This window comes from Carica papaya, chromosome 6 (genome assembly GCF_054855325.1).
Source record: "Carica papaya isolate Zhongbai chromosome 6, ASM5485532v1, whole genome shotgun sequence".
Lineage (NCBI taxonomy): Eukaryota > Viridiplantae > Streptophyta > Magnoliopsida > Brassicales > Caricaceae > Carica > Carica papaya.
In genome coordinates, this window is record NC_142314.1 from 33,775,723 (window position 1) to 33,801,504 (window position 25,782).

Consider the following 25,782-nt stretch of genomic DNA (forward strand, 5'->3'; position numbering starts at 1 on the left):
AAATAGTTGTAAAAATAAAATATGAAAAGTAACTCTTCATTAATTCTACGTACCAATTGTTTGATGTATTTTGAGAATTATAAATTAATAAATATTTTTTAATCCTCACTCAAATTGCACTTCCTCAATTAACAATAAATTAAAAAAAATATTTATTTTAAATAAAATAAGATATGCTTATGCTTATTTAAAATAGGCTGTCTGTTGCTCTCACCTATTTACCCTTATGAGTGAGGATAAAAACTATATATATATATACATATTTAAAAAAAAAAATTTATATAACTCGAGTTATTAACTCGGATACATAACGAGTTAGGTTTTGAATTTAGTCCGTCGGATTTAATGAATCGATCGTGGACTAATTACGAGTCATTTTTAATATCTTAAAATTATTTTGTTATTTATTTATTGTTATTATTAAAATTTATTATTTTATTTGGGCTTCTACTAGTTTCGATATTTTCACCTGCTCTGCCTAATTTGGTTTCAAAAGAAACTTAGCCGCAACTATTTTCTCTCTGGACTCTGGGCCTGATTGGATCAATTTGAAGCCCAAATAGGAAGCCCGTACCCAAATCAAAAGCTAGACCCGACCCGAATAATTTTAGTAGGAAATTTTTTGAAAAAGAAATATTAAAACCGTGATGATTGAGGTGGGATGTGAAAAAGAGGAGATGGGAGGACCCATTACCCTGTTTAATCGCAAATGAGATCCCGCCGTCCATTTCTCAATCCGACGGCTATCTTAATCTTTAGTTATTTTTGTCTGTGGCAAGGCCATCCAAGATAAATACAGAAATGGAGTGGAGAAGATGAATTCACACAGAGAAAGAGAGACATTGGTATTACAGAAACTCAACAAACTGCGAACTGAGAAACACAGAGAAAGAGAGAGGGACCAAGAAGAGAATCATTTCCTCCTTATCTTCAGTTTCAATTTTACATACCCACCGGCAAGATAAACTTATAATCGTTTTCTCAGCAATTATCTGAAACCAGAAAACAAGGATCTCTTCTATTCTCTTGTTTGCATGAGAATTATCTGAAATCTCTTGACCGGTGTTGAAGATTTCTCTCGCATGGAATTATCTTCTCGTTGTAAGATCTCTCCTCCTCTTCCTCATTTCCAGCTTCTATCTGTCTTTCTGGGTCTGTAGGTACCTCTCGTTTTGGGTTGGTTCCTTAAGCTCTCGATCTTAGTTGAATAAATTTTTTTTTGGATTTCTTTTGTTGAAGTCCTAGATCTTGAAATTGTATATATCTCAGGCTGCGATTTGCAGCTGACTTGGTTTTTTTCTTCCTTTTTAATTTGTTTTCTCTAATTAAGAGAACCCAGGCGGCTGTCTTCAAAATCCAAGCTCGGGTTTCAGTTTTCTGAGATTTTTACTTTCTGGGATTTCTTCAAGTTAACCAGAAAACTCAAATGGGTGTTTTTTAAAAGGTCGTTTTTTTTTCTTCTCAAATTGGCGGTTCTCACTTCTCAGCCTTCTCGATTTGCATAGATTAACCCATATGGGGTGTATCAGAATGTCGTTTATCTCATCTCAATCTAATTTCTAGTTCTGGGTCTTCTTTGTTTCTTAGAACTCTTTTCGTGTTTGGTTTTCTACTAAGATTTCATCCTTCCCCATTTTATTTGACTCATGGATCTTTCAATTTAGCTCGAGAAAAGTAAAAATCTCAGACGGGTTTGTTGGAAATCCGCTTCTCTTGCCTTTCGTCCACTTAATTTTATCTTTTCTATAATTGTCAATTCCAGAGTCTCGTAATTCCAGTTGATAAAATCAAATCGGTTAGGTAAATGACTTTTTTTGAGTATTTTTTTACAGCTGCGGATAAGGAAGACAGAAACCAGAGAGCTTGCAAATCTCTAGAGCCTGAGATTTTTCTACAGTGGGGAAACAAGAAGAGGCTGAGATGTGTAAGAGTCAAGGATCCTCAAATCTCACAGAAATCCAATGGTGTTGTACGTAGGAAAATCTCATCTCGGTTTCTAGTCAAAGAGAGTTCTCTTCTCCAAACCACTCGCCTCACCAGGTGAGAGAATCCTCGTTTCTGTTCTTCTTACAAAAAGAGAAGAGGAAAAGGAAAAAAGAATTTTCTGATGGTTTCTGGGTTTTGTTGTTTTTGGCTTGTAAGAGATGAAAGGCCCTCATCTAAACTGAGCCTCTCGTTTTTATTGCGTGAGGCTTTGTTTGGTAGAGAGAGATTTACCAAAAAAGAAGGAAGTTTTCTAGGGTTTTGTTTTATTTTAATTGTTTGGGAGACTTTTATTTTTCTTTTTCTTTTTCGTTTATTTCACCCAAAAGAAAAGCACCAGAAGTTTCTTCTCATCCAAACAGAGTGCCAACTGCTCCGGAGAAAATGAGAACAGAATCTTCAAAGTTTGGTAAAATTGGAAATTTATTCTTGATGGGGATTGGTTGCAGGAATTCCGAGGCAGCCACACTCCGGTCAGGTGGACATGAGAACAGGAAATCGTCGTCGCCGGAGAAGGAGGACAGGTACTACACGACAAGAGGGTCAACGGTAGGTGCGGTGGATGAGAATGGCAAGCTTTCAACAGATAGCAACAATGGAGAAGATAAAGGACTTGTTTGGCCTAAACTCTACATTGCTCTCTCAAGCAAAGAGAAAGAAGAGGATTTCTTGGCCATGAAAGGATGCAAGCCTTCTCAGAGACCTAAAAAGAGAGCCAAGATCATCCAAAGAAGTTTGCTTGTAAGTACATAACCAAAACTATATATATATATATATATAAAGCTTCCAACTTTGATTGTGTAAAGAGAATTTGGTTTGTGGGTTTGGTTTTTTTGGGTTAATTTTTCTGATTTTTGATGATTTTGGTTGGTAGTTGGTGAGTCCGGGGGCATGGTTGACTGATATGTGCCAAGAGAGGTATGAAGTTAGAGAGAAGAAGAGCACCAAGAAGGTATTTTTCATTGGATCTGTTGTGTTGATTTATAAACCTCTTCTGTTTCTCTCTCTCTCTCTCTCTCTCTCTCTCTTAATTTTCCTCTCCATTTTTGGTGTTGAATTGATGATGAGTTAAGAGATTGAATTTGATGTGATGCAGAGACCAAGAGGGTTGAAAGCAATGGGGAGTATGGAAAGTGATTCAGAATGAGAAACGTGATAGTTGCAGAGGCTTTTCGAGTTGCAGGAGGAGGCAGCAGCAGCAGCAGCAGCAGATGCTTTTCTCTTTTTAGGGTTGTGTGGGAGAATTTTTTGGGAATGGAGGAGGAGGAGTGGGAAAATGGGGAAGAGTTCTGCTGGGTGGGGGGGATTGTCGTTGTGTTGTTGTATAGAAAGTAGAATAATTCCATTTTTACGAATTAATGAATGAGAAAATGAAAAATGTTTTTCTCTCATAGTTGGTTCTTTAGATTTTGAATTGGATCTGGTCAATGATGATATTCAAACTTGGATTTTGATGATGCAGGCTATATAAAACTTGGATTTCCAAGCCTATAATCAAATACCTTTAAAACTAAAGGCCTTAATTTTCAAAATTAAAATCTAAATAAATCATGTCAATTAAGAGATGTTAATATGTCTCGTGATAATAAAGATTAGTAATTCTTCAAACTATCCACACCCAAAAAAAAAAAAAAAACTATACATTTACTAAATAAGTAAATAAACAAATATACCTTTTATCTCCAAAATATTTCCAACATTATTTTTAATGGGAGACTATCAAAAAGTGTCATAAGTTGTAGTAATAAGTAACTTTGGTTTTTATACAGAATGCAATACATATATACATATTTAATAAGTAGGATCAAAGTGTCACAATTTTTATAATTCATATCGTTAATTCTTTTCCTCAATTTCATATTTACATTTACAAATTATAATTCAATAATGTCTAAAGTCTAGGTCATACTAATTTGGAATATCAAATTCATACGCGTTTTAGTATAATTTTTGATGTCTCAAACCCAAGTATTGTCGAGTCAACAAGTATTAAGTTCTCGTATAGAACTAAAAACATGTATTTCTTACGTAAATTAAGGTACTACAATTTTTATAACTTGGATCATTAATTTTCTTCTCATCAATTTTATACGTCATATTTATAAATTATAATTTAGAAGTGTCTAAACCGGAAACTACACTATTTCAAAACACAAAATGTTTTAATGTCCCGTACCCAAATATTTTGAGTCAATAGATATCCATTCAAGCCGAAGTCGTTAGAGCCAGTGACTTGGAGCATGATTTGAGAGTAATAGTCATAAACATAAAGTTAAATAATTATGTCTTTATATCCTTACCAATACCATGTATCATAGAGTTAAATAATTATGTCTTTATGTCCTTACCAATACCATGTATCATAATCAGATATCGGAATCCAAAAAATCATATTAATGCAAAAATTATCGATTTAGATCTAGTCGTTAGTATTATTTGCAATACTTCAAACTAAAACATGACCTAACTCACAATTTTTGAACTTGAATCATTATTAAGTTTCAAAGTTTAAACTCAAATTATTGATAATTTATAACTTGAAAACAATTTATGTATATCTTTGCATGATATGTATAGTGAGTATACATATGTATCTCAGTATGTATATCTGTAATGGCACACATTACAGCATACACGAATAATTCATTATGTATTTGGATAAAATAACCGAAAAAGTTCTCTCAAACAAAAGCTCAAAAGATTGATACTGAGAGTGGATCTTCCTGTCACCTGACAAAGACCATGAAACTACAAAGAACCTCCCAAAGCAGAAATTTTTTTCTTATTCTCTCATAAAATTCTTGTCTTTCCCACATCAATCTTCTTCTCGAGACAAACCAAATTTCTTAGTCTCTTTTCATCCCATCAATCGAAGGCTAAGCTTAAAACTATAGAAAATATTCGAAAATTGGAGATGGTAGAATTTAGGTACTTACTTTGTACCACAAACTTCCATTGATGCTCTCCCAGCTTCTGCAGGCAAATATCATCCTTAAAGATGAGATCAGACCTGTCTAACTTGCATTCAGCAGTCGGCCTTCACTTTTTCATTAGAAGCATAACTAGGGGCGAAGTTGTCAGAACAAATTATTAGCCAAGACCGTTTTCCTCAATCAATCTTGCTTAAACAAAAGATTCTTGTAAACCATTCGAACATGAATTTAGATACATGATTAATGATATCTCTACTTTTTTTCTGAACATATAATTTCTACCAACTGAATCAACTTGGATAACACATCAAGAGAAGCCCAAGTTACACATGTATCAGATTAGCTCATAGATTCCAAGTCTCTACTATTTCCAAACTTTACTAATTTATAAACGAACAACTGGCTTTTGGAAATAGGGATAAGGAAAAACACTAGTCCAAAATAGCACTATCTGTGGAACTTGCAGCAATTCATTAGTTTCAAATTTCCCAATCACTCAGAGTAAAAAAGATAATAATAAAAAAGATAATAATATATGAGAAGGAAAACAATGGAAAAGACACATACCTCTCCTCACAACTTCTGCACCTGAAACACCCACGGAGAACATAGAAATGAACAGAACAAATTATGGGTGAATTATGCAAAAGATCCTAAATTATGCAAAAGATATATCTATGTCACCATATGATGATTTCTCAGTGATAGTCTAGAACCATTTATTTCAATCAAGACCACTTCACACAATAAAGAAAAAGAACATACTTCTAATTCTGGCTTGGCACTGTTATATGTTAAGAGATATTTTCCCTCTGAAGAAAGTACACCATGATAAGCATTGAGAAATAGAGTGGAGTAAGAAAGATTGGTTACAGCCAAATCCAGAGTGGCTTTAGTCTTAGCAGCGCATACAAGCAACAGTATGAGAGGCAGGAAGAGCAGACAAAGTCTGCACAGGGATCTTTGTAGAAAATATCGTGGGCAACCATTTTTTGATTCTCCTTACCACAAGACTTCACAGTTGCAAGCTCCAATCCTAGAAAATGATCAAACCTACTTGTAATCTCTCACTTTTATGTCCCTCTTTGTAACACGAGTAATAATTTTATGCCAGCATGCCAATTACATAAATTTGCTAGTTCTTACTAACTAGAATAGGCTTATTAGCACTTAGAGAAAGAATTTCAAATGCAATTGCTAGCTTTTCACTGTGACGAACAAATTTGTCCTCTTCTTCAAAACAGAAGAACTAGATTCTGCATGACATCCATTTTTACCATAGACAAGTAGTTCATCTAGTTTCTGGTTTGTTTGCCCAGATTGTGGGTGTGATTGATCACACCAAGCAACGGATGAACAACCCCATTCGTCTTTACCCAATTACTTCCTGGACTTTTCTTAAATCTTCTGCGTTATTCTAAAGCTTGCAGCACCATCCATCTCCTAGAAGAACTCTACATATTAGATAAAAGGAGAAAATTTTCTGCTCCTTCAGGATATAGGCTCTCTATATTCTTTGATACTTCATCCCCAAGTTTAATATTTCCATCTGTCCTGCTAGCAGAAATGAGTGTGCACCATACACAAATATAAGGCTCAAATGGCATATTTTTTTATAAAATCACGGGCCTCAACCAGAAGTCCACTCTTTGAAATAAACAAGTGTTTCCCTTCCTCCAAAATGGCTACAAGAAAATAGGAGACAAAGAGAAGTGATGTTATCTGGTTTTAAACCAGTGACCTGCATACTATGGAACAGAAAAAGAGTTTCAGTGGCAAGTGTATGGATTCCATTACTCAGTATTATTGCATTCTACGGGACAGTTTCCCACCTATGCATCCTATTGAAAACTTCCCTAGCAAAACGGATGTTTGCACACTTTCATTACATGTCAATAAGAGCATCCCAAATTGGTATATCAATTGCGAAGCCGTAGATAATTGAGTGGCGATGGTAACAAAACCCATTTTGTAGAGCAGCCAATTGCCAGAAAGCTGGCAGGACTCCCAGCATGGTTGCTGAATCTGGCTTTACCCCAGATAATTGTACTTATGAAAGAAACTTAAAGCCTCTTCTTCATTAGCATTTTGTATGTACCAAGAACAAACAATATGATGCGGAACCCAGGATCAACAATGCAATCTGAACTCAAACATGCACAATGCATGTGAAACTCAAGATATAACTTGCTATCTGAACCCACACATACACCCTTAATATAGAAACTTAATCCCTAAATAAACCATTCCTATTAATTTACAATCAACTAGTGATTAGAATTAAGGTAGTTGTAATAAAGATAAATGAATTGACTAAAACGCCATAAGGATACCTTGATAAGTTGAAATTAATTTAAGAAAAGAAGTTGATTAGAAGAATGCTACAAAATTTTTTTGATAAGTTAAAATTAATCCTCCATGCAACAAAAAAGTTGAAGAAACCTTCAAGAAACAAGGTAGCCTTCGGCTACATTGTGAATAACTTTTTTTTTTTTATTCCTTGAATTAATTAAAAACAAATACAATGAGACCTATTTATAGAGATAGGCTGTGAGACTCCAAAAGGAAAAAGACTCCTAATTAGTAATGATTCCTAACGAATGCTTATCTTAAAGACCATAATTTCCTAATGCTTAATTGTATGATAAAGATCCTCTACTCTTGGATTAAAGAAGAACCAAATTACAAGGACTCTTCAATTAATCCAGAACTCCCACATGGCATATGACTCTTTAATCTTCATGATGTTGAGGTGGAAACCCGACCATATCTTTGTAGAAGAAAGGATGGCAAGGATTCCAAATTTAATAAGATTGTGTGGCTTGTAGATGAGTTGAAATCCAGCCATGTTTTGATAGAATAAGAACTTTTACTCCTTATGAAATTTGGGCTGAGACTGTCCATAATTGATGGGATAAAGCTCCTTAGTGATCGGTCTCCATGTAGGATAAGAACTCATTCATAATCGGCTTCCATGAAGAACAAGGACTCTTTAAAGAGTAAGGACTCTTTGAAGATTGGTTTCCATGACTTACAGAGGAATAAGGATGCTTAATAATCAGCTTGGAACAGTCCTACATTCGGCCATAACTTGTAGGAGAGTTTGCTTGAGAATCCATAAGTTGTAGGAGAGGAACTTGGCTTGATGGATTCGGCCTCCATGTTCCCATGGGCCTCCAAATCCGGCCCAAGCCTTCCTTCTACCATTACTCCACTCTTGAACATAAGCTTGAAAGACTTGCTTGAGTTTCTTGGCCATGATCTTGTGATGCTCCACTTGACATAATGATAGTCCTCCCATGCGGCCAAGTCCATCTTGAATTGTGTCCATCTTCTACTTGTCTCCATGAGGGTGATAAAGACTCCCATATTTTCTATGATGATAGATGCCTGGATCTTCATCACAATAGCCCACGAGATCATCAAAATGCCTGATTGAATCACCTGCGATCCCACACTTTGCACACAGAGAAAGTAGTGTGTTGCTGACCATCACACAAAGAAACAAACCCTGCTTTCGTCCCATAACCATGCAGGCATCTCCCTCCAATGAGATCATCAATTAACCTTGCAGAAACTCTAACAACAAACAATCCCGAGAGTCCTTGAAGATAGAATTGTTGCATTGATTTGATTAAACAGCTCTAATGCATCAGATTATCCGTAATGCAAGCTCCAATCATAGAGGTACAAGTTACCTCATTATTTAAACCCACAACCTTTCGAGCCTAAACTATGCACTTACATTTGGGGCAAAAATGGTGGAATAATTGTGTCTAGTTTAACCTCTTTTTCTGCATATCCAACAAGTAACCAAATCGAATGGATATAGATCCCGTTAAGTGAAAAACCATCAAATATTGCATTCCATGAAATAACAACTCTGTAAGGCATTCTATCGAACAATTCAAGTGCATTAACCACATACCAATACTAACAAAACAAACCAATGAAAATTTAGACAACAGACTCCAGAGCGAGTCCCTTAGTATGATCAGGCACCTTTTTGCCATCTTCCACAGCTTGCAGACCAGAACACAGGAGTACACTTTTTAAGGAAAAAGGGTACAATCACTTGGTGGGTTTCAAGCATCTCGTACCACAATGTTGCTTGCTCCATGGGTCTGTTTCCCGGGTGCGCTTTCATCATCAAGTTGGACAGAACTTCAGATTGGGAATCGTATCGGACAACGTGAAGCGCAAATAATTTGTAGAAGAGTAAAAAACTCAAAAAGAGGAAACTTTTTCAAATAATTTATAAAAAAAATAATAAGATATTCAAAAGAATAACCTTTTTTTGGACATATCCCAAATAAATAATTACCTGGATAGAGTATGATTACATGGCGCAATATGATTTGTCCTTGCTACTAAACGGTCACCAGAGAAACGTTATAAATCACGGACCTTTAAGAACCGACTTAAATTAAAAAAATGGGAAAAAAAGAAATCCTAATTTGAGTAGGAAAAATTATTATATTCTCTATTCCCTTTTAAATAGCATCAGTTGTTCCTACCTTCATCAAATCATCATCATCTTCTGGTTCTTCTATGTGCCGATTTTCTCTGAAAATCGTTGCACAGGGTAATTTATTTTCCATGGAGGAAGTCGATAATGCCTCGGCAGGCATCGAAGCGAGGAAGGATGCAGAGAATTTCTTCAAGCAAGGAAATCTCGACAAGGCTCTCGAAACAATTATGAAAGCCGCCGAACTCGAACCTAAGCAGCCCGATAACCTCAAGTTCTTCGCCGCCTACATAACTCACAAAGGCGCCGCCATGAACAGGAGCTTCTATACGTTACTTCGAATTAAGGATCCATTCACCGATGTGGATGCCATTGAGGAAGAGTACAGGAAAATTGAGCGGTTGCTTAATCCCGGAAAGAACGAGTCTATTGCTGCCGCGAATGCTTTGAAGATTGTCAATGCAGCATATGAGGTTTTGTCAGATCCCGATAAACGCCTCGCTTACAATTCTCGGATGGGGTTTGTGCCCAAGGATAATGCAGAATATTCTTCTGCATCGGAGAAGAAATCCCTTGCACCGGCCGCTGATGTTCCACCTCCGGCTACAGTGAAACACCAAACGATGCCGTATAATATCAAAACGGAGATAGATCAATCACCATCGCCGAGGACAGAATCGGCCTCGGTTTCTCCGACGACGCCGTATAATATCAAAACGGAGATAGATGAATCACCATCACTGAGGAAAGAATCGGCCTCGGCTTCTCCGGCTACAGTGAAACACCAAACGACGCCGTATAATATCAAAACGGAGATAGATGAATCACCATCACTGAGGACAGAATCGGCCTCGGCTTCTCCGGCTACAATGAAACACCAAACGACGCCCTATAATATCAAAACGGAGATAGATGAATCACCATCACTGAGGTCAGAATCGGCCTCGGTTTCTCCGGTTACAGTGAAACACCAAACGACGCCGTATAATATCAAAAGTGAGACAGATCAATCACCAAGTACACGATCGGCGTCGGCTTCTCCGGCTACAGTGGGACGTCGAAAGACGCCGTATAATAGAAAAAGGAAGAGATATCAATCACCAACAAGAACAGAATCATCGTCGTCATCGACTCATAGTCCTGAAAAAAGTTTCCAACCATCACCGAAACGCTGCGAAGGGTGTAATCGTTTACTCTGATACAAGTTTACCTCTCCGCTTTAGGATTGGGTTTAAATTATAATTTAATGTTAGTTTGGGTATTTAATTTATCAGTTCATTAGGAACTGATTACTTTTTTTCTGGTTAAATTTTCGAATCATCATTTTCAGCATGTACAATGTGACCGGATATATGTTTTTACTATATCCCATTATAAATCACAGTTTTTGAGTTTAAATTTCTTTGTTAATGTTAAAAATATTGAGAAGATGATTCCAATCTTAAGATCACACGGTTTTTGAAATACTGTTTTTCAAAATAAGTGTGTTAAAGAGTTCGTAACAAGAACTTTTGATAGTTCTTGTATCGAGAATACACAAATAGCTGGTGAACTAGACATAAGAAGTAACTAATTTGTTGTAAGAACTTAAAGATAAGTAGTAGAAACACTAGTTGAGAACGAGGACTTATACACAAGTAATATGGCTGAATCTTTATAAAAGAGTTTGAATACTCTTCCTTCTTTAGTTTATCTCCAACATAAAACAACCATGTATATTTCAGAATTCTTACTTTGAGCACATACGAGAATAATTAACATGTCCATTTCTTTCATATTGATATAGTATGGCTTACTTTGAGCATATATGAAGATGATAGTCATTAAGCATCAGATTTCTTCAACTTTAACTTTCTTTTCACGTTCATACCACTAGAATTCTGAACTTTTGCCCTATTTGATGAAATGTCCTTATGACTCGGGATAAGATCCAGCATGGAAAATGAGGTTCTTTACAACGTGCAATAACACAAGAGGAACAAATTTGTCCATCATGAAAGTGCTGCAATATAGTCAAGAATGAGCCAAAGTTAACCAACAATGAAAATAGTCAATTGTCGAATCAAACCAACAAATAGAGGGAGTTTAAGAGGCCAAAGTTCTTCATTTTGCAACACCATCAATAGTTCAAATTTTGTACAAATCATTTAAGAAAGTAACCTTCATTAGGGCATAACTTAACTAATTTCCTTTATAACTGATGTTAATATAAAACAGATAGATCATAGTAGGGGCGCATTGCAATACAAGAGATATTTAGGTAATGATGTTTATGTAAGATTTCCAAAATCCTCCATTAAATAAAAAGCATGACCCAAAACCAAAAAACTTAGGGTCTGGAACCTACTACCTCTAACTTATCAATATCTTTGTCTATCCGCTCGAAATCTCTCATGTTTCTCTCTTTTTACACCATCCAAAAGATAATAAGGGAAATGAGATTCACATGTTTCTTTCCATTAGTAATACCTTTTCAGACCCAAATCTCATCCCTTATCAACCCAACCATCGCCCAACTGATTCCCAACAACCTGTAAGCCATAGTCCGTAACTTGTAAGGGAATGGACACCAAAGTAGGATATGATTACAAGATTCGACCTCCCTTTTGCATAAAAAAACAACCATTCACCATAATCTTACCTCTTTTCATTAATTTGTCGATAGTCAGGATACACCCACGATTACCTCCCCACGCAAAGAAATAACTCTAGGTGAGGTATTGACCTTCCATATCTGTCAAAAAGAAAACTTGGTTTCTATGATATCATACTTCACCAAATAATTATAAAATGATATGACTCTAGGTGCAGCATGGAGGCTCCAAATTGATTGATCACTGTTACCATCCATTAACACGAGGGAGAGAGTCTTGAGGAGAGTCTTATACTCATTAATCTCTCAGTCATTGAAATTGCTCAACACATTCACCAGCACTCTCTTTCCCCTCCTATGTCTCTGAATGAGTCAGTCACTGTAATATCATTGTCTTGCGATAGCAAAAATATGAGGAAACTAGTCTTTGAGCGCCCCCCCTTTTTTTAAGCCAAGGATCCTGCCAAAATCTAATTCTACCTCCCCTACCAACCCTTCTTCTGATGCATTCCTAGAACTTATTTCTGCCTATGCCTATTTTTTCCCACAATTCCTTCTCGTGTGGTCTTGCCAAAACACTGGAAAACCATCATCTATCCACAGTACTAAATTTTGCCTCTATCACCCTTTACCAAAAAGTACTGTCTTCTTTCAAGAACCTCCATAGCCATTTTACCTTGTAAAACCCAATTCATCTCCACAAAAGATCTCAACCCCAAACTTCCTTGAGACATTGGCTTTTTAATCTCACTGGATGCTACTAAATGGTACTTTCTCATCTCCTCAGAATCACCTCATAGAAATCTATACTGAATTGATTCCAGTCCCTTGGCAACGCTCATTGAAATTATCAGAAAGGACATGTAACAAATGAGTAGGTTAGTCAGCATCCTTTTGATGAGTGTGAGTCTCTTAATTTTTTTTTTGAAATTAAAAAAACAGTTGTGTTTTTTTTTTATGAGTGTGAATCTCCCTTAAGACAGGAGGTTTTCTTTCCATCCCGCTAACCTCCTTTCAAGCCTCGCCATAACAGAATCCCATGTCCCCACCTTTGTAATTCCCCATCCTAGCTTAGTTGTTAGTTTAGACTATTAATGAATGACCAGATAATGTTATTAAGATATTAATTGATTATGAAGATCCAAGGTTTCTGATTTGGTTGTTTGCTAATACATATATTTTCTAACATTGTGTTCAAAAGCTCCCTCTGTGCTGCTTATCCTTAATTTCAACCCTAAATATGACTCTTCAAAAGATGTGAAATTAAAGCAGGATCATATCATTGGAAAAAAAAATTAACTTGCCAAGCAAAAAGCAGTATTATATTACTGGAATTTTGGAAATTAAACCTTTTTTTATCTTCCTTGGTGATCAATTGACTTCGGCCGTGGCAGCTTGAAGCATATCCACTATTAGAGTCTTCACATCCCTGAGACAAAATTGAGAAATGTATGAAATAACAAGGCTTGTGCATATACTCATCAAATAGCTGCGACAATCACCCTTCTTCCCTCCCCCCGAATGGTAAAAGGAAAATTATTGTCATTTTAGGAATTTTTTTTGGTATTAATGGATCCTCAGTAAAAGGCAACTAAAATAGTTTGCAGCTAATTATATGGTTGAAAATGGCCACATTGCCTCCTACTGGGGAACTGGGACAGATGTTTTTGTCATATCTAGGGTCACATGATCTATGAAATAACTGAAACTTAAAGCAGACTGATCATTCTAAACATAAAAAATGCATTGCTGCTTGTTACAAAGTATATAGAGATATATGTATACACATATGTATACATCTGTATATCTGATTAAATCAGAAACTACAACTGCTAAAAGAAACCCTGTATTCTGCAAAATACAGTTATTTCCTTTATTATAGTGAAACACTCACAGTATATGAACCTAAAAAGTTTTGTCAAAGGACACAAGAAGAATCAAATATCAAGGTAACTTTCACAAGAAATGAAAGCTTGTATAAATAGGATGCCTCACTTTCTATTTTCAGCACGTCTACGAAAAGGAATTCGAAGCTTGAAGGTACTCCCTTTGTAATCAGCCTAATGACAAAAACAATAAAGAAACATTAGCAATTACATGTAACAAGAGAATAACACTTGTTTCGGAGAGGAGGAAACATTCACGAAGTTATTTCAATTGAACTACCAATTCCCGTTTCTATTCTATAAAGTTAGAGAAAATATGCGTTTAGAGAACAGTTGGGAGCAGATTTTCAAGGAAGTTATCAATAAATGCATTACCTTAACATTGAATCCAAGACTGTCCAGATCCACAATGTATGCGTTGTCCACCTGGATGGAAATACAAAATTAACCAAGAAGCTAGTTAAACTCCCTCAATGAGAAATTATTTTTGGAAGTTCTAGAAGAGAAAAGAAATTGCAAGTCCAACCACAAGCATTGGTTTCATGGGATGATGGTAAAGGAAGTTTGACTTAGGAAGTTAAATTAGTTATGGCACTCAAGTACTATCCCTCAAAGCATCAGAGTTTTCTGAACTTTTAGTTTTCCATAGAGAACTAGGTGTTTTTTTCAATAGAAGAAGTATTATTAGGAATGGAATGAAATTAATACAATTGTGGAGAATAAAACATCCCCCTCACAAGAGCAAATAAGGAAATTAGAACACAAGCAAAGAAAAAAATAACATGAAAAAGATCATCCATTCCTCCTGTGGGGAACAAAATTATTGCCTCCCAATTCCAATGAAGCTCGGAAATAGCAAGATCGTGGTAATTTCCATTAGCTTTGGCCGATAAGGTGGGAAAATACCTTTCACACAACTCCCGGAACGATAAAAGTGGTGGTAATAAAAAATCCTATGCTTCCATTTAAGTTATAGAATCCATAGTCCTGCAAAAAGAGCCTCTTGCCATAAGGTGGCCAAATTATTCCTAATTTTACTATTTTTCTCTGAATATTTAGGATAAGTTTTGTCTTAGGCTTTTTTGTTTTGAAGGAAAAGGGAACAATTCACAGAAAGTTGTAGGGTCAAGAGATGTCGATTTGTATTCATCATTTTGAGAATGAAACAGCTGTATCTAAGCAGCCAAATACAACTTAGTGGTAATTAATTATAAGCTAAGAATCAGTAAACTAACCAATTTTTCTAACTACTAACAATTTAAAATCCCCAGAATATCCAAATACAATTTGTTATATAAACAATACCTGATATTACTCTCAGATCCAAAAATTATCCTCCCCATGAAAGATTATCTTTGTCCTCAAGGACAAATATCTATGGATATACAATTAGGTGCAGACATAACACCAGTTTCTATTATTGCAGAAGCAATTGACTCACTGGTATCTTCAAAATATTCCAGTACATCAAAGTCTTCATAGACCTTATTGTTGATACAATATATTAAGCTTCCTTTATATTTTTCATTCCCAGCAATCTAGTCAATTTCAAGTCTGAGATCAACTGAAGAGTCTATGAGCGACATAACACCTGCAACTACACATAGTGCTTGCCCAGGAATTCCATCAAGAACCATCATGAGTGTATTATTGTCTGCTGCCAAAGTGATTGCAGCTAGTTGACTCTTGTAGCCCATTCTCCAACAAAAACAACAGGTGACAAGAACTGTGTGAGGAATGAGCTTGGAGGCAAGGAGTCTTAGTGTAGGAGGGGTTGGATTCCAGATTCTATCTGACACAAAACTTGAGAATTTTGCGCACCTGATGGCTGATAAGAATGGTGAAATCTCATGCACCCAAACATCAAAAGGGGAACCCATGTGAATCTTAGGCAGAGTCGTCAATTTTTTCTTAAATAGTGCATATGTTTGAGTTGTCTTCTCAACCTCTATAGAAAATTTATTCTTCTTGCTTGCTGCCAGGCTGCATTTCAGGTTCTCCGTAAATGAATTGTGGTTCTTTGCTACTCTGTAATGTGGCCATAATGATACCAGATAAGGACCGGTTCAAATATGATTAAAAAATCAATACTTTGTCATGAGCACTACAATAGGATTTTCTACAAAGGACCTTATCACTCGTATTTAAAGCAGGAATCCTTCTCCTTGATGCAACCCACACCTCATCTCTTGCAGTCACGACGCAAAAAGCTTGCTTCTTTCCTAGCGTGCTGAACAGATCAAGATTGAACTCAGACTTTGGAGGTGAATTGTTTCCTTTAATTAGGATGCTAGATGCATTTCTAGAATCAAAACCCTCCCAAACTTGACAGAAGTAAATGCCCACTTTATTTTTCATAAAGTTGAGAACCAATGGTTTTCCAGATAATGGACATTTATATGGATAGAATCATATATATCTGGTCATCGGTCAAACCACAACTACTACATACAATTTTCTCATAATCAGTACACACTATCCAATTTTTTGATTGCCTAGTTTTAACAAACACTTAGTGTGAACTTGATTGTTTCCAGTTTCAATTATTTTCCTTCTTGCTATTAGTTTCCCCATTTACGTTCCTACTACCACGTTTGATTTCCTAATTGATTCAGGGTCAATGATTTTACCTGTTATCTTCAATTGATTTGGCTCATCCACTTCAGGAGAAGAATTAAAAGTTACTGTCTTGATTTCCTCCTGGCATGAATCAATCAGATCCACCTCCTCTGTGACGAATAACAACTAAGCTGCATATGGACTTGCTCCAAGAAATGAAAAATCTGAACTTGCCATGTGTAAAGTGTTTCCAAGCAGGATTGAGGACAAGCTGGTGATGGAGGATTTTGTTCCAAACAAGGGAGTCAGGTCGTGCTCGGTGAAGCTGACACAGATGGAGAGGAAACACTGCAGCTCCTTGATCACTACATCAACTTCAATTCCTCAAATTTCTCGTCCACTCAATTTAGGCTCTCGTAGAGCAGCTTCCTTCTCCAATTGAAGTTCTCTCCATCATATGAAACAAGTTTTGGAAAGCTTTGTTTTAAACTCATCCTATTTCTGATGGAAATTCATATCCAGAATTGGGTGGTTGATTTTGCATTTGTGGCGGCACTTCTTTTTTATGTTTGTGTTTGAGAGAATTATCAGAATTGGAAGAAGACAGAGGAAATAAAGAAGAGAAGAAATTGAAGAAAATAGATTGGAGTTTACATGGAGGAGTAGAAAGAATGGTGGAAAAACAAATATTCTGATATCATTTGTCAAGTTCCTGAATCCTGATGAAATAAGAAAGAGATGAAGAAAGGAAAGATTTAAAGAAGAGAGAAGGGTTTGCAGAATGTTGCAGGGTCAAGAGATTTCAATATGTATTCATTTTTTGATAATGAGCAGTTACAAGTTAGAGCTGATATAGATGCATCTAAGCAGCTAAAAACAACTTAGCAGTAAGTAATTATAAGCTTATTTCAGCAATACCCTGCAGTACCCTTAGGTCCTGAGACGGAATTAGGATTTCCTTCTACATTTAGAATTATATGTAAGCCTATATGCTGAACATAAAAAGTTATACCAAAGAAGATTTCAGGCCTACATTTTTCTTCCAAAGCAATAGAATGTGCAATTCCTAGTTTAGGCTACAAAAGAGAATTGCTCCACTGACCTCCTAAATCATCCCATCCATCCAGCTCTCTCTGTATGTATCTGGTTTAAAATTCGGGCATGATCAAACTAGGATGAATTATTAAATGAATCATATATGAACCCAGACAGATAACATAATTGCATACATAATGCTTGTAGCAGTGCAACCTAAACCATGGGAGAAGTTTGCTATAGAATTGGCACTTGCTTCATAATTTTGGGTTTTCAGGCACCATATTATCCTAAAGGGCCAATTAATGTTCTGATCTGCTTGCTAAGACAGGTTGCATACTTCCATTTCTCAGTCAATGTAAATATTAAAAGCTAGAAATAATGTTTATGCTCACTGGAACTGATGTCAAATGCTGCACAATGAGTTTTGTATCTTCAGCATGATCTTTGTTCATGTGAGACTGAAAAATAATAAGGCACTGGTTAAAAAGGATATACACTGATTTTATAATTGTAAAAGGATATACACTGATTTTATAATTGTAAAAATATAAAATGGTATAACAAAAGAAGTGATGATAACACATTACTGCAACAGGCTTAGTGAACTGCGCTATTTGATCAACTTTTGCAGCTTGGTACTCCACTTTGCTGAACTCTTAAGAATTAAAAGATTGAAATTAGGGGTTAAAAGAATTAAGCAAAACTGAAGAAATCAATCAGAAGCGTTTAGCACATAAACATCTAAAGGAGGTCTGAAGCAAGTTTCTCATCCTGGATCTCGATACTTCTCTCAAGGGTGATAAAGTTGCAAATTGTGGGACAAAGATTAGCAGGAAAGGAAAAAACAAAAATGGAAATTAGAGATGCAAGGCAAACCTCCAGATCCTAGTAAAGCAGTTGCAACCCCTGACACATATCGTACAGCCTTTGGTTCAATGCGCATAAATTGGAAGTCACCAAAGTCAACCTTCAGAATTGGAAAAGTAAATTCATTTCTCAAATAATTTTGACAATAAACATAATGCAAAAGGAATAGAAGCCAGATAGTTAGAGGCTAAATTTACCCAGAATGCATTTGGATGCTTAGCCAAATATGCAGTTCGAGTGGCTGCTTGATCTTTTTCAGGAACCTAAATCATTGATGCATGAGGAAAATTTTCACATATGATAATCACGCAGTTAAGGCTGGTTAAATAAGAACATATTCTTACAAGATAAGATCAGAAACAGACTCCGAAGGCACTAAGAAATTACCACAACTGCATCACCATGCAAGGTTATTACTAAATCAGTTCTATCCTCAGGATCTCTAGCAACAAGCAATGAACATTTTGGATTGGCTAACAGATCCTGTTGAAAGCAACAAGCTTTTAGAGTGTATAGGATTTAAGAAAAAAAATTACGAACTACATTAAAGAAATGAGTGCAAGAAATGATATAGGATAAGTTGCAATGCAACAGAAATAGAATTAATAAATGGATCCAAAAGTATGCTGGAACAAAGACTGGCAAAAATACTCTATCTATATGAAGTTCATCAATTCCAAAATAAAGGCAATTGAACTTTACTCTAAACAGCATTTGGCAGGCATCATCCCCCAGGACCCCTCACAATGCAGTTATCAATTCACTTCACAGTACATTGTTTTCAGATAGGATGCAGTTCTTTTCTTCTCTTTTCTTTTTTAGTTGGTAGACATAATGGTGTATCAATATCTAACACATGACACAGAGTTCCAAAGAGGAAGGTTGTGATGGGGTTGTGAATGGGAGGAAGGTACTTCAACTGAAAGCATGAATTCAGATACCGGACCTTTGTATGAACTGCCAAGCTGCTGACTGCTAATATTGGTGATCCATCAGCATCACATGCGTAGTCCACCATCGACCCTGAAGGATATCCCTCATACTTCTGTGCAGGAAATGAATTCACAAGATTAAGCAACAGTGAAGAATAATAGTTGTCCGATGAACGAAACACTCAATCATCAACCGCTATGTATTAGAAGGCTTCCAAATTTAGTGCCATCAGATCCACACACACACACACACACACACACACACACACACACACACACACACACACACACACACACACACACACACACACACACACACCCACACACCCGCGTTTCAACACACAAACACATGTATTAGCAGGCCTCCAAAATAACAGAACCATGATATACTCTTATTTTATTTTATTTTATCAGACTTTTTTCTTTGTTACTTGTTATATAACATAAAAATCCCAGGCATAAAAATAAGGAAATGGAAACTAAAAGGCATACACTAAACGCCAAATTTAAATTACTTTGTACCGACTTGGTCAATTTCTTAAGTATTTACCACGAAAGAAAACTTTGGGGATAAAAATGAGGTAATTTTAATTAGACATGGTTCAAAATTCTCAAAAAAAGTCCACTCCGACCTGTTAACCACTAGTCAGAAATGCAGTCACAGACCTCCGAAAAGGTTGAAAGCATGCCGCGTATGCTGCGATCAAGCAAAGTTCGAATTTCCTCAACCGGGGGAAGACGAGCAGCCTTTTCCTGCAATTACACAAACCAGCCCAACAGCACTGACGATTCATCTTAATGATGATTCCATCCATCTAGAAGCACCAACAACTAACAAAAAGTGTATATAACTACATCCATGTATAAACACATACAAACATAAAATACCTGATGAGCTTGAATCAACTGAAAGACATCTGCGTCTTTGTTAACATCTCCAGGTGACATTATCTAATTGAAAAGAAACAATTATATGACTTATTTTTCATTATCAGTAAAAAAACCAAAAGGCGGTTCAGTCGGAATTACCTGAGAAGAAGACTGAGCTGCGAAGGTCATGGAAGGAGAAGTACGAGACCGAGTAGTCGAAAGGAAAGAGGAATTTGAAAATCGAAAAGGGAAGAGAGATTGAGGAATTTCATTGACATTCAAGTGAGAAATTAGAGAAAAATTAGAGTGTAACGCCGCAGTCCTCATCTGTAAGCAACCTCCAAATGGCAACATCAAATTTATTTGATATATAAATTATTTGACAGATTTAATTTTTCTAATTTAAAAAATCAGTTACTTGCAGAAAGGAAAAGAAACGGTTGTTTGGAAAGAATGAGAAGAGAGCAGGAGGAGGAAGAAGATGCCCAATCTTCTTGTAGCTCTTTACCAGATGGCTTACCCACTTCTTGATTGAACCAGATTGAGATAAAAATTATAATTATGTATTTATATTGAATAAATTATTATTCTGTTTTTTACTAATTTTATTGAATATGAAGTTAATGAATGATAATAATTTATGAATTTATTGTTTCTTTTAATTTTTATTAATTTCATTAATAAAGATATAATAATAAAAATAATCATTTTCGATAACGTTTACATCCTCTGTATTACTTCGTCTATTGACATAGAGTTAGTCTATACTTATTCCTTATATATTGTTATTGCTTCTTTTTCTTGAAAAGAAGTTCACGACCTGTAGATGTTCTACCTCTACATGGCATTGTTCTATCAAACTTTTGCCAATTACAAAAAATTCTCCATTGTTGCCTCTCGTATGAGTTTGGGTCATATCTCAGTACTAGTGTGACTGATCATCCTCTCGAACCAATTATTGATAATTGGTTTTAACTTTTATTAATTTCATTAATAAAAAAATAATAAAAATGATTATTTGACAAAATTTTATTTCCTTAATGTTTTGGAGAATTTTTTGTAATTTATTATGTCAAAAATGCATAGATTGTACATACTTTCATAAATAAACACAAATAAACATTCAACATACATGAACATTGAGAAATATTATTTTTGATTTATTATCATCTTCATTGTTAACAAACTAGTATAATTTTATAAATGAAATATATTACATAAATTTTAAATTAAAAATAATAAAATATTTTTATATATTAAATTAATTGTTGTTGTAATAGTGATTTATTTTCAAAGTAAAATATTAGATTATATGCACTTTGTAATATATGAATATCATTTTATATGACATATGTAATAACAAGGCCCAAGAGGGAGAAGGGAGCCCAAGCCCATGCCGGGAAAGAAAAAAAGGAGATAAAGAAACCCTAGTAGAAAAAGAAGGAGGAAGAAGGGGGAATGGTGTGCGGCACCTGAGGCCGAGAAAAAAGATGTTAGGCGCGTAGTGTTGGGTGCGTGGCGCGAGCTGCCGAGGAAGAAGAAGAAGAAGAAGAAGAAGAAGAAGAGGAAGAATAAGAAGAGAAAGAAGAAAAAGAGGAAGGAGAAGGAGAAGGAGAAGGAGGAAGGAAGCAGGGTGCGCGATGCTAAGCGTGCGGCGCGCGGTGCTGAGCGCACGACGCGCGATGCGCAATACTTGGCGCGTTGTACCAGGCACGTGATGCGCGTTATTGAGGAAGAAGAAGCAGAACACATGTTAGGTGGACTTGATCCACATGAAATAAACCATGGCGCAATGTTCCAGGTCCGTTCAAAGATTCGTGCAAGGCCAAAAATTAGGAAACCGGAGAGAGAGACTGAAATTGCACTCTTTTGGATAGAAAGCCTGAATTTGACACCGATTTCGGTAAATTTTCTTCCACCTTACATTCGGTTATTACTTTAAATTAAATCATTAATTATGTGTACAAAAATTTTAAGAAAACTGGGAATATGAAACTGAAAAAGGGAGCCGATTGTAAACCAAAATCGTTCGAAAGCTTTGCAATTTCTTCTTTCATTGGAGATCCTAGTAAGAATTAAGTTAGTTCTCATGCGGGGATTTCATGTTTTCATAAAATGATTTATTGATTTCAAAATGGTTAATTTAAAAGTTTGATGGATGATTTAAATGTTGTCTTAAAAAGCATTTTGCAAAGTTTAATAGGTATGTGAGTGAATATGTATTGAGTGTCGGTGTTGTATATGGTATATGTATAAAAATATAGATAAAGATGTCGTGTGAATGAATAGATAAAAATGTAATATACATAGGCTGCTGTTTGTTTAATATATAGGATTCCATCTATAAAAAAGTAGATGGATTCTAGGACGTGTTTACATATGTAGCTATATATATGAGTATGTAATATGTGTTTACATATATATATATATGTTGATACATATGAAGCTGTACGAAAATGTAAATTGATATATATGGATGTTGGTATGAGAGTAAATAGTCCTAGGCATTGAATTTGTATGTGTGCAGGTATAAAATAATATAGGTAGTTACGTAGGTGTAGAAACCACTTATATGCATATTTGAAATGGGAATATAGATGTATGTATTTTGTATGAGTATAAGTGATTTATGTATGTTAAATCATAATTAGATGAAATATGTATATTGTAAGAAAGTATATATATGTACATAATTATAATAGATTTATGGTTAAATATAATTGTGCCAAGATAAATTTAAGTAAGCAATCTATGTAGATATGGATTGCGGTTGCTTATTGCTTACTTAGTACATTGGGTGTATGTTTGATACGATATAAATTATATATATTGGACATATATGTATGCATGTGATTGCTTGCTCAAATGATTTTATGTGAGTAGTTTGTTGTTATGTATACTCATTATGGGTGGAATGAGTGCGCGTCTCAGTTGTGTAAATAGGTGTGTGAGAGTCATGAGATTAGTTGTTGGTTGTGTGATTGAGAATATAAATTGATACCATTGTTGAATGTGAATTTTTCTTCAAAAATATAAATTTAATATTTGGGTAGAAAAAAATAAAATATCAAGAATGTTTGGGTTTCTGAAATTGAGATATGAAATAGAAATAATTTTTAAAGAAGAAAAAGCTTACCGAGTATCATTAGAGCGAGTGTACGGACTTGGTACATAGGGTGAACCTTACCATAGATGTGTCTTCAGTCGTATGGGGTTGAGAAGTCCCATACCGGACATAATTAGAAATTAATTTAATTACGCTCATATTGAACGGGGTATTTAGACGATCTATAATGGTAGCGCCCATTACCGGCCGGGATATGAGAATAACTGATGAACTGTAAAAGAAATATTTGTATATCCGTGTATAGCAGGGATCCCTATGGGCCCCCACTAATACCGGTAAGGAAAATGACAATACGTAATAGAAATGGAAGTGATTTAGATACGTATCTGGTGTGATTGATGATATTTGTGAATAAAACGAAATTATTTGAATATGAATCTAATACGGTATGATGATATTTATAAATGAGAATGATATGTACGGTATCTAGATATAAATATGTTGGAATTGGTAATGAAAAATATGTGGTTCTTGATTGTTTCTTTTGTTATAATTTATGATAATGATGATGAGAATGGTTGTCTTACAAATTGAATTTTTATGAATATAAAATTTGCATTGGTTTTATTAAACTTGTATAACTGTGTATTTGCATATCTCTGTTTTGAACACTACTTTATTCTTATTGAGTCCGTGAAGCCCACCTCAATTCACACCCTCTAATGCATATTAGTTCAAATCAGGAGAGAGTTCAAGATCAAAGGAAGACTTCGAGGAATCCTTTAGGTACCTTGGATACTTATTGTAAAATAGATTTAAATGTATTATTATGATGTAATTTCGAAAGATTGTTATGAGTCTCATGAATTACGACTCCGTACAAGGGATGTATTATTGATTTATAGAGATCAGTATAATATTGCACAAAAATTTATCAGGTTTACATGTGAGGTAATGCTCATTTCTCTTCAGAGAAATCATGTTGTTACAACATATTAGATTTTATCATATACTTACTCTTTGTTAATGACTTTTAATATCATGTGATTTTGTTATCCCACATAGTACCTTAGTTACATTATAAAATTTTCTTTTTATGCCAAGTACAATATATTAAATAGAATTAGTATTTATAGGATAAAGTTGATTTTTATGCCTGGAAGGAGAGCCCAATTAAGCAAAATTTGGGCTAACTTATTGTTATATGCAAAAGTGAAAACCATCTTATTTCAAAATGGGCCAGTTCACTTTTTGACTATTTTTTCTTTTGTTAGATGGTAAAAAAAATATATTTCTATGTGTATGTGTTAGTAGACTTAATAATCAAACATAATGAAACTTTATTTTCATATTTTAAATTTCAAAATAAGAGAACAGTATCACCATTATCGATTTATTGATAGACATTATATCTAAAACAAAAAAAACATAGAGAGAAACATGAACTGTAAATAAGCATAAATTCTTAATACAAATCCTCAGGTAGCTCCATTATCATTGTTGTTATTATTGTTGTCGATGTCCTTGTTGTGCTTGTCCCCCATAGGCATAATCATCCTCTCAAATCCTAATTCCATGAGCCATGAATGATTCTTCAAGGAATTCTGAAGGTTGTCTCCATCATTTAAGTCAATACCTGATGTCTTTGTTTGTCCATTCTCAAATTTTTGATCAGTTGTAATATGTTTATCAATCATTTTATCGATATCATTTGAGAAATATTTAATCTTACAATCAAGATCTTTTAAATCTTTTGCTGTTAAGTTTGTCAAAGGCTTACCATTCAAGCTTTCGCTCATGAATTGTGTAATTTCCTTATCACGATTGTCCTTACGTAGTTTATTGAGTTGATCATTGGCTTTTTTGATAGACTGCCTAAGGTATGTCCCTTGGTTCAACATCTTCTTGTTCTGATCTCTCTTTGACATTGCGCTGAAATCATTGATTACACTTTGGACTCCTAAAGGAGAAGGCCAAATTTCAGGTTGAGTGTTGTAAGGACTGTAGATCATTACACATAGGTTAATCCCACATAACGTCGCTAATTCACTGGCTTTTTTCATTAATCCCTTCTTCCTTTTCTGGAATGTTATCTTTCTGGATGACTCATCAGAAATGAGATCAAGCTTCACCTTCCTTCCCTTCATAATTTGAAGAGAAAATAAAAGATTTTGAATAGAATTGAAAGATTTTGTTTGTTTGTGTTAAACAACCTAATACTGTACATACATATTTATAGTTTTGAAATGACATCTAATTATTAATTTCAAGATTTTTTTGAGAATCTACATATATGTTTGATATATCTACTAATATTTTTGCAAAAATTCCTGATATAAAAGTTTTTAGAGATGGTGTCAACCTTGGTGCTTAACGAGCAAAATGCGTAAGTTTTTAATGTAGGATTATGAAAAAATCTGAAGATAAAAATTATATATGTAAACAATAATTAAGAATCCAAAATTAAGATTTGATTATTTATGTAAGTTATTCTTTAATGAGATATTGAGCAGATTCTACATACAACGATGAAAATATAAAAATAATAATAAATCAGATTTGGATTGGCTCCGTGCTCTCTATCTC

The 25,782-nt window shown here is 34.9% G+C and overlaps 3 protein-coding genes and 1 pseudogene across 4 annotated transcripts; 2 read left to right on the forward strand and 2 right to left on the reverse strand.

Annotated features, from left to right (window-relative positions):
- The first annotated feature begins 692 nt into the window (after nt 1-692).
- LOC110814982 (sterol O-acyltransferase, putative (DUF1639)) lies at nt 693-3,374 on the forward strand. The gene is made up of 5 exons (XM_022042596.2): nt 693-1,101; nt 1,833-2,040; nt 2,433-2,724; nt 2,858-2,935; nt 3,080-3,374. Exons 1-5 carry the CDS (start codon nt 1,083-1,085, stop codon nt 3,128-3,130), a joined length of 648 nt encoding a protein of 215 aa, XP_021898288.1. The 5' UTR covers nt 693-1,082; the 3' UTR covers nt 3,131-3,374.
- A 5,988-nt stretch (nt 3,375-9,362) lies between these two features.
- On the forward strand, nt 9,363-10,782 carry LOC110814941 (uncharacterized). The gene has a single exon (XM_022042536.2). It carries the CDS (start codon nt 9,468-9,470, stop codon nt 10,581-10,583), a length of 1,116 nt encoding a protein of 371 aa, XP_021898228.1. The 5' UTR covers nt 9,363-9,467; the 3' UTR covers nt 10,584-10,782.
- A 229-nt stretch (nt 10,783-11,011) lies between these two features.
- LOC110814942 (FMN binding protein) lies at nt 11,012-20,678 on the reverse strand. 2 transcript variants are annotated; one of them, XM_022042537.2, is made up of 13 exons: nt 20,289-20,677; nt 20,148-20,210; nt 19,926-20,012; nt 19,274-19,372; nt 18,715-18,810; nt 18,525-18,590; nt 18,337-18,427; nt 18,048-18,115; nt 17,853-17,918; nt 14,239-14,289; nt 13,973-14,037; nt 13,327-13,406; nt 11,012-11,386 (listed from the first exon to the last, which is right to left on the reverse strand). In XM_022042537.2, the coding sequence occupies exons 1-12, from the start codon at nt 20,481-20,483 to the stop codon at nt 13,349-13,351; spliced, it is 1,005 nt and encodes a 334-aa protein (XP_021898229.2). In that variant the 5' UTR covers nt 20,484-20,677; the 3' UTR covers nt 11,012-11,386; nt 13,327-13,348. The 2 variants fall into 2 exon arrangements, 1 of the variants encoding a protein (XP_021898229.2); XR_015812924.1 differs by lacking the exon at nt 11,012-11,386 and adding an exon at nt 17,525-17,565 and having other exon boundaries at nt 13,342-13,406; nt 20,289-20,678.
- A 3,996-nt stretch (nt 20,679-24,674) lies between these two features.
- On the reverse strand, nt 24,675-25,343 carry LOC110814897 (agamous-like MADS-box protein AGL80 pseudogene; annotated as a pseudogene).
- Between the last annotated feature and the right edge of the window lie 439 nt (nt 25,344-25,782).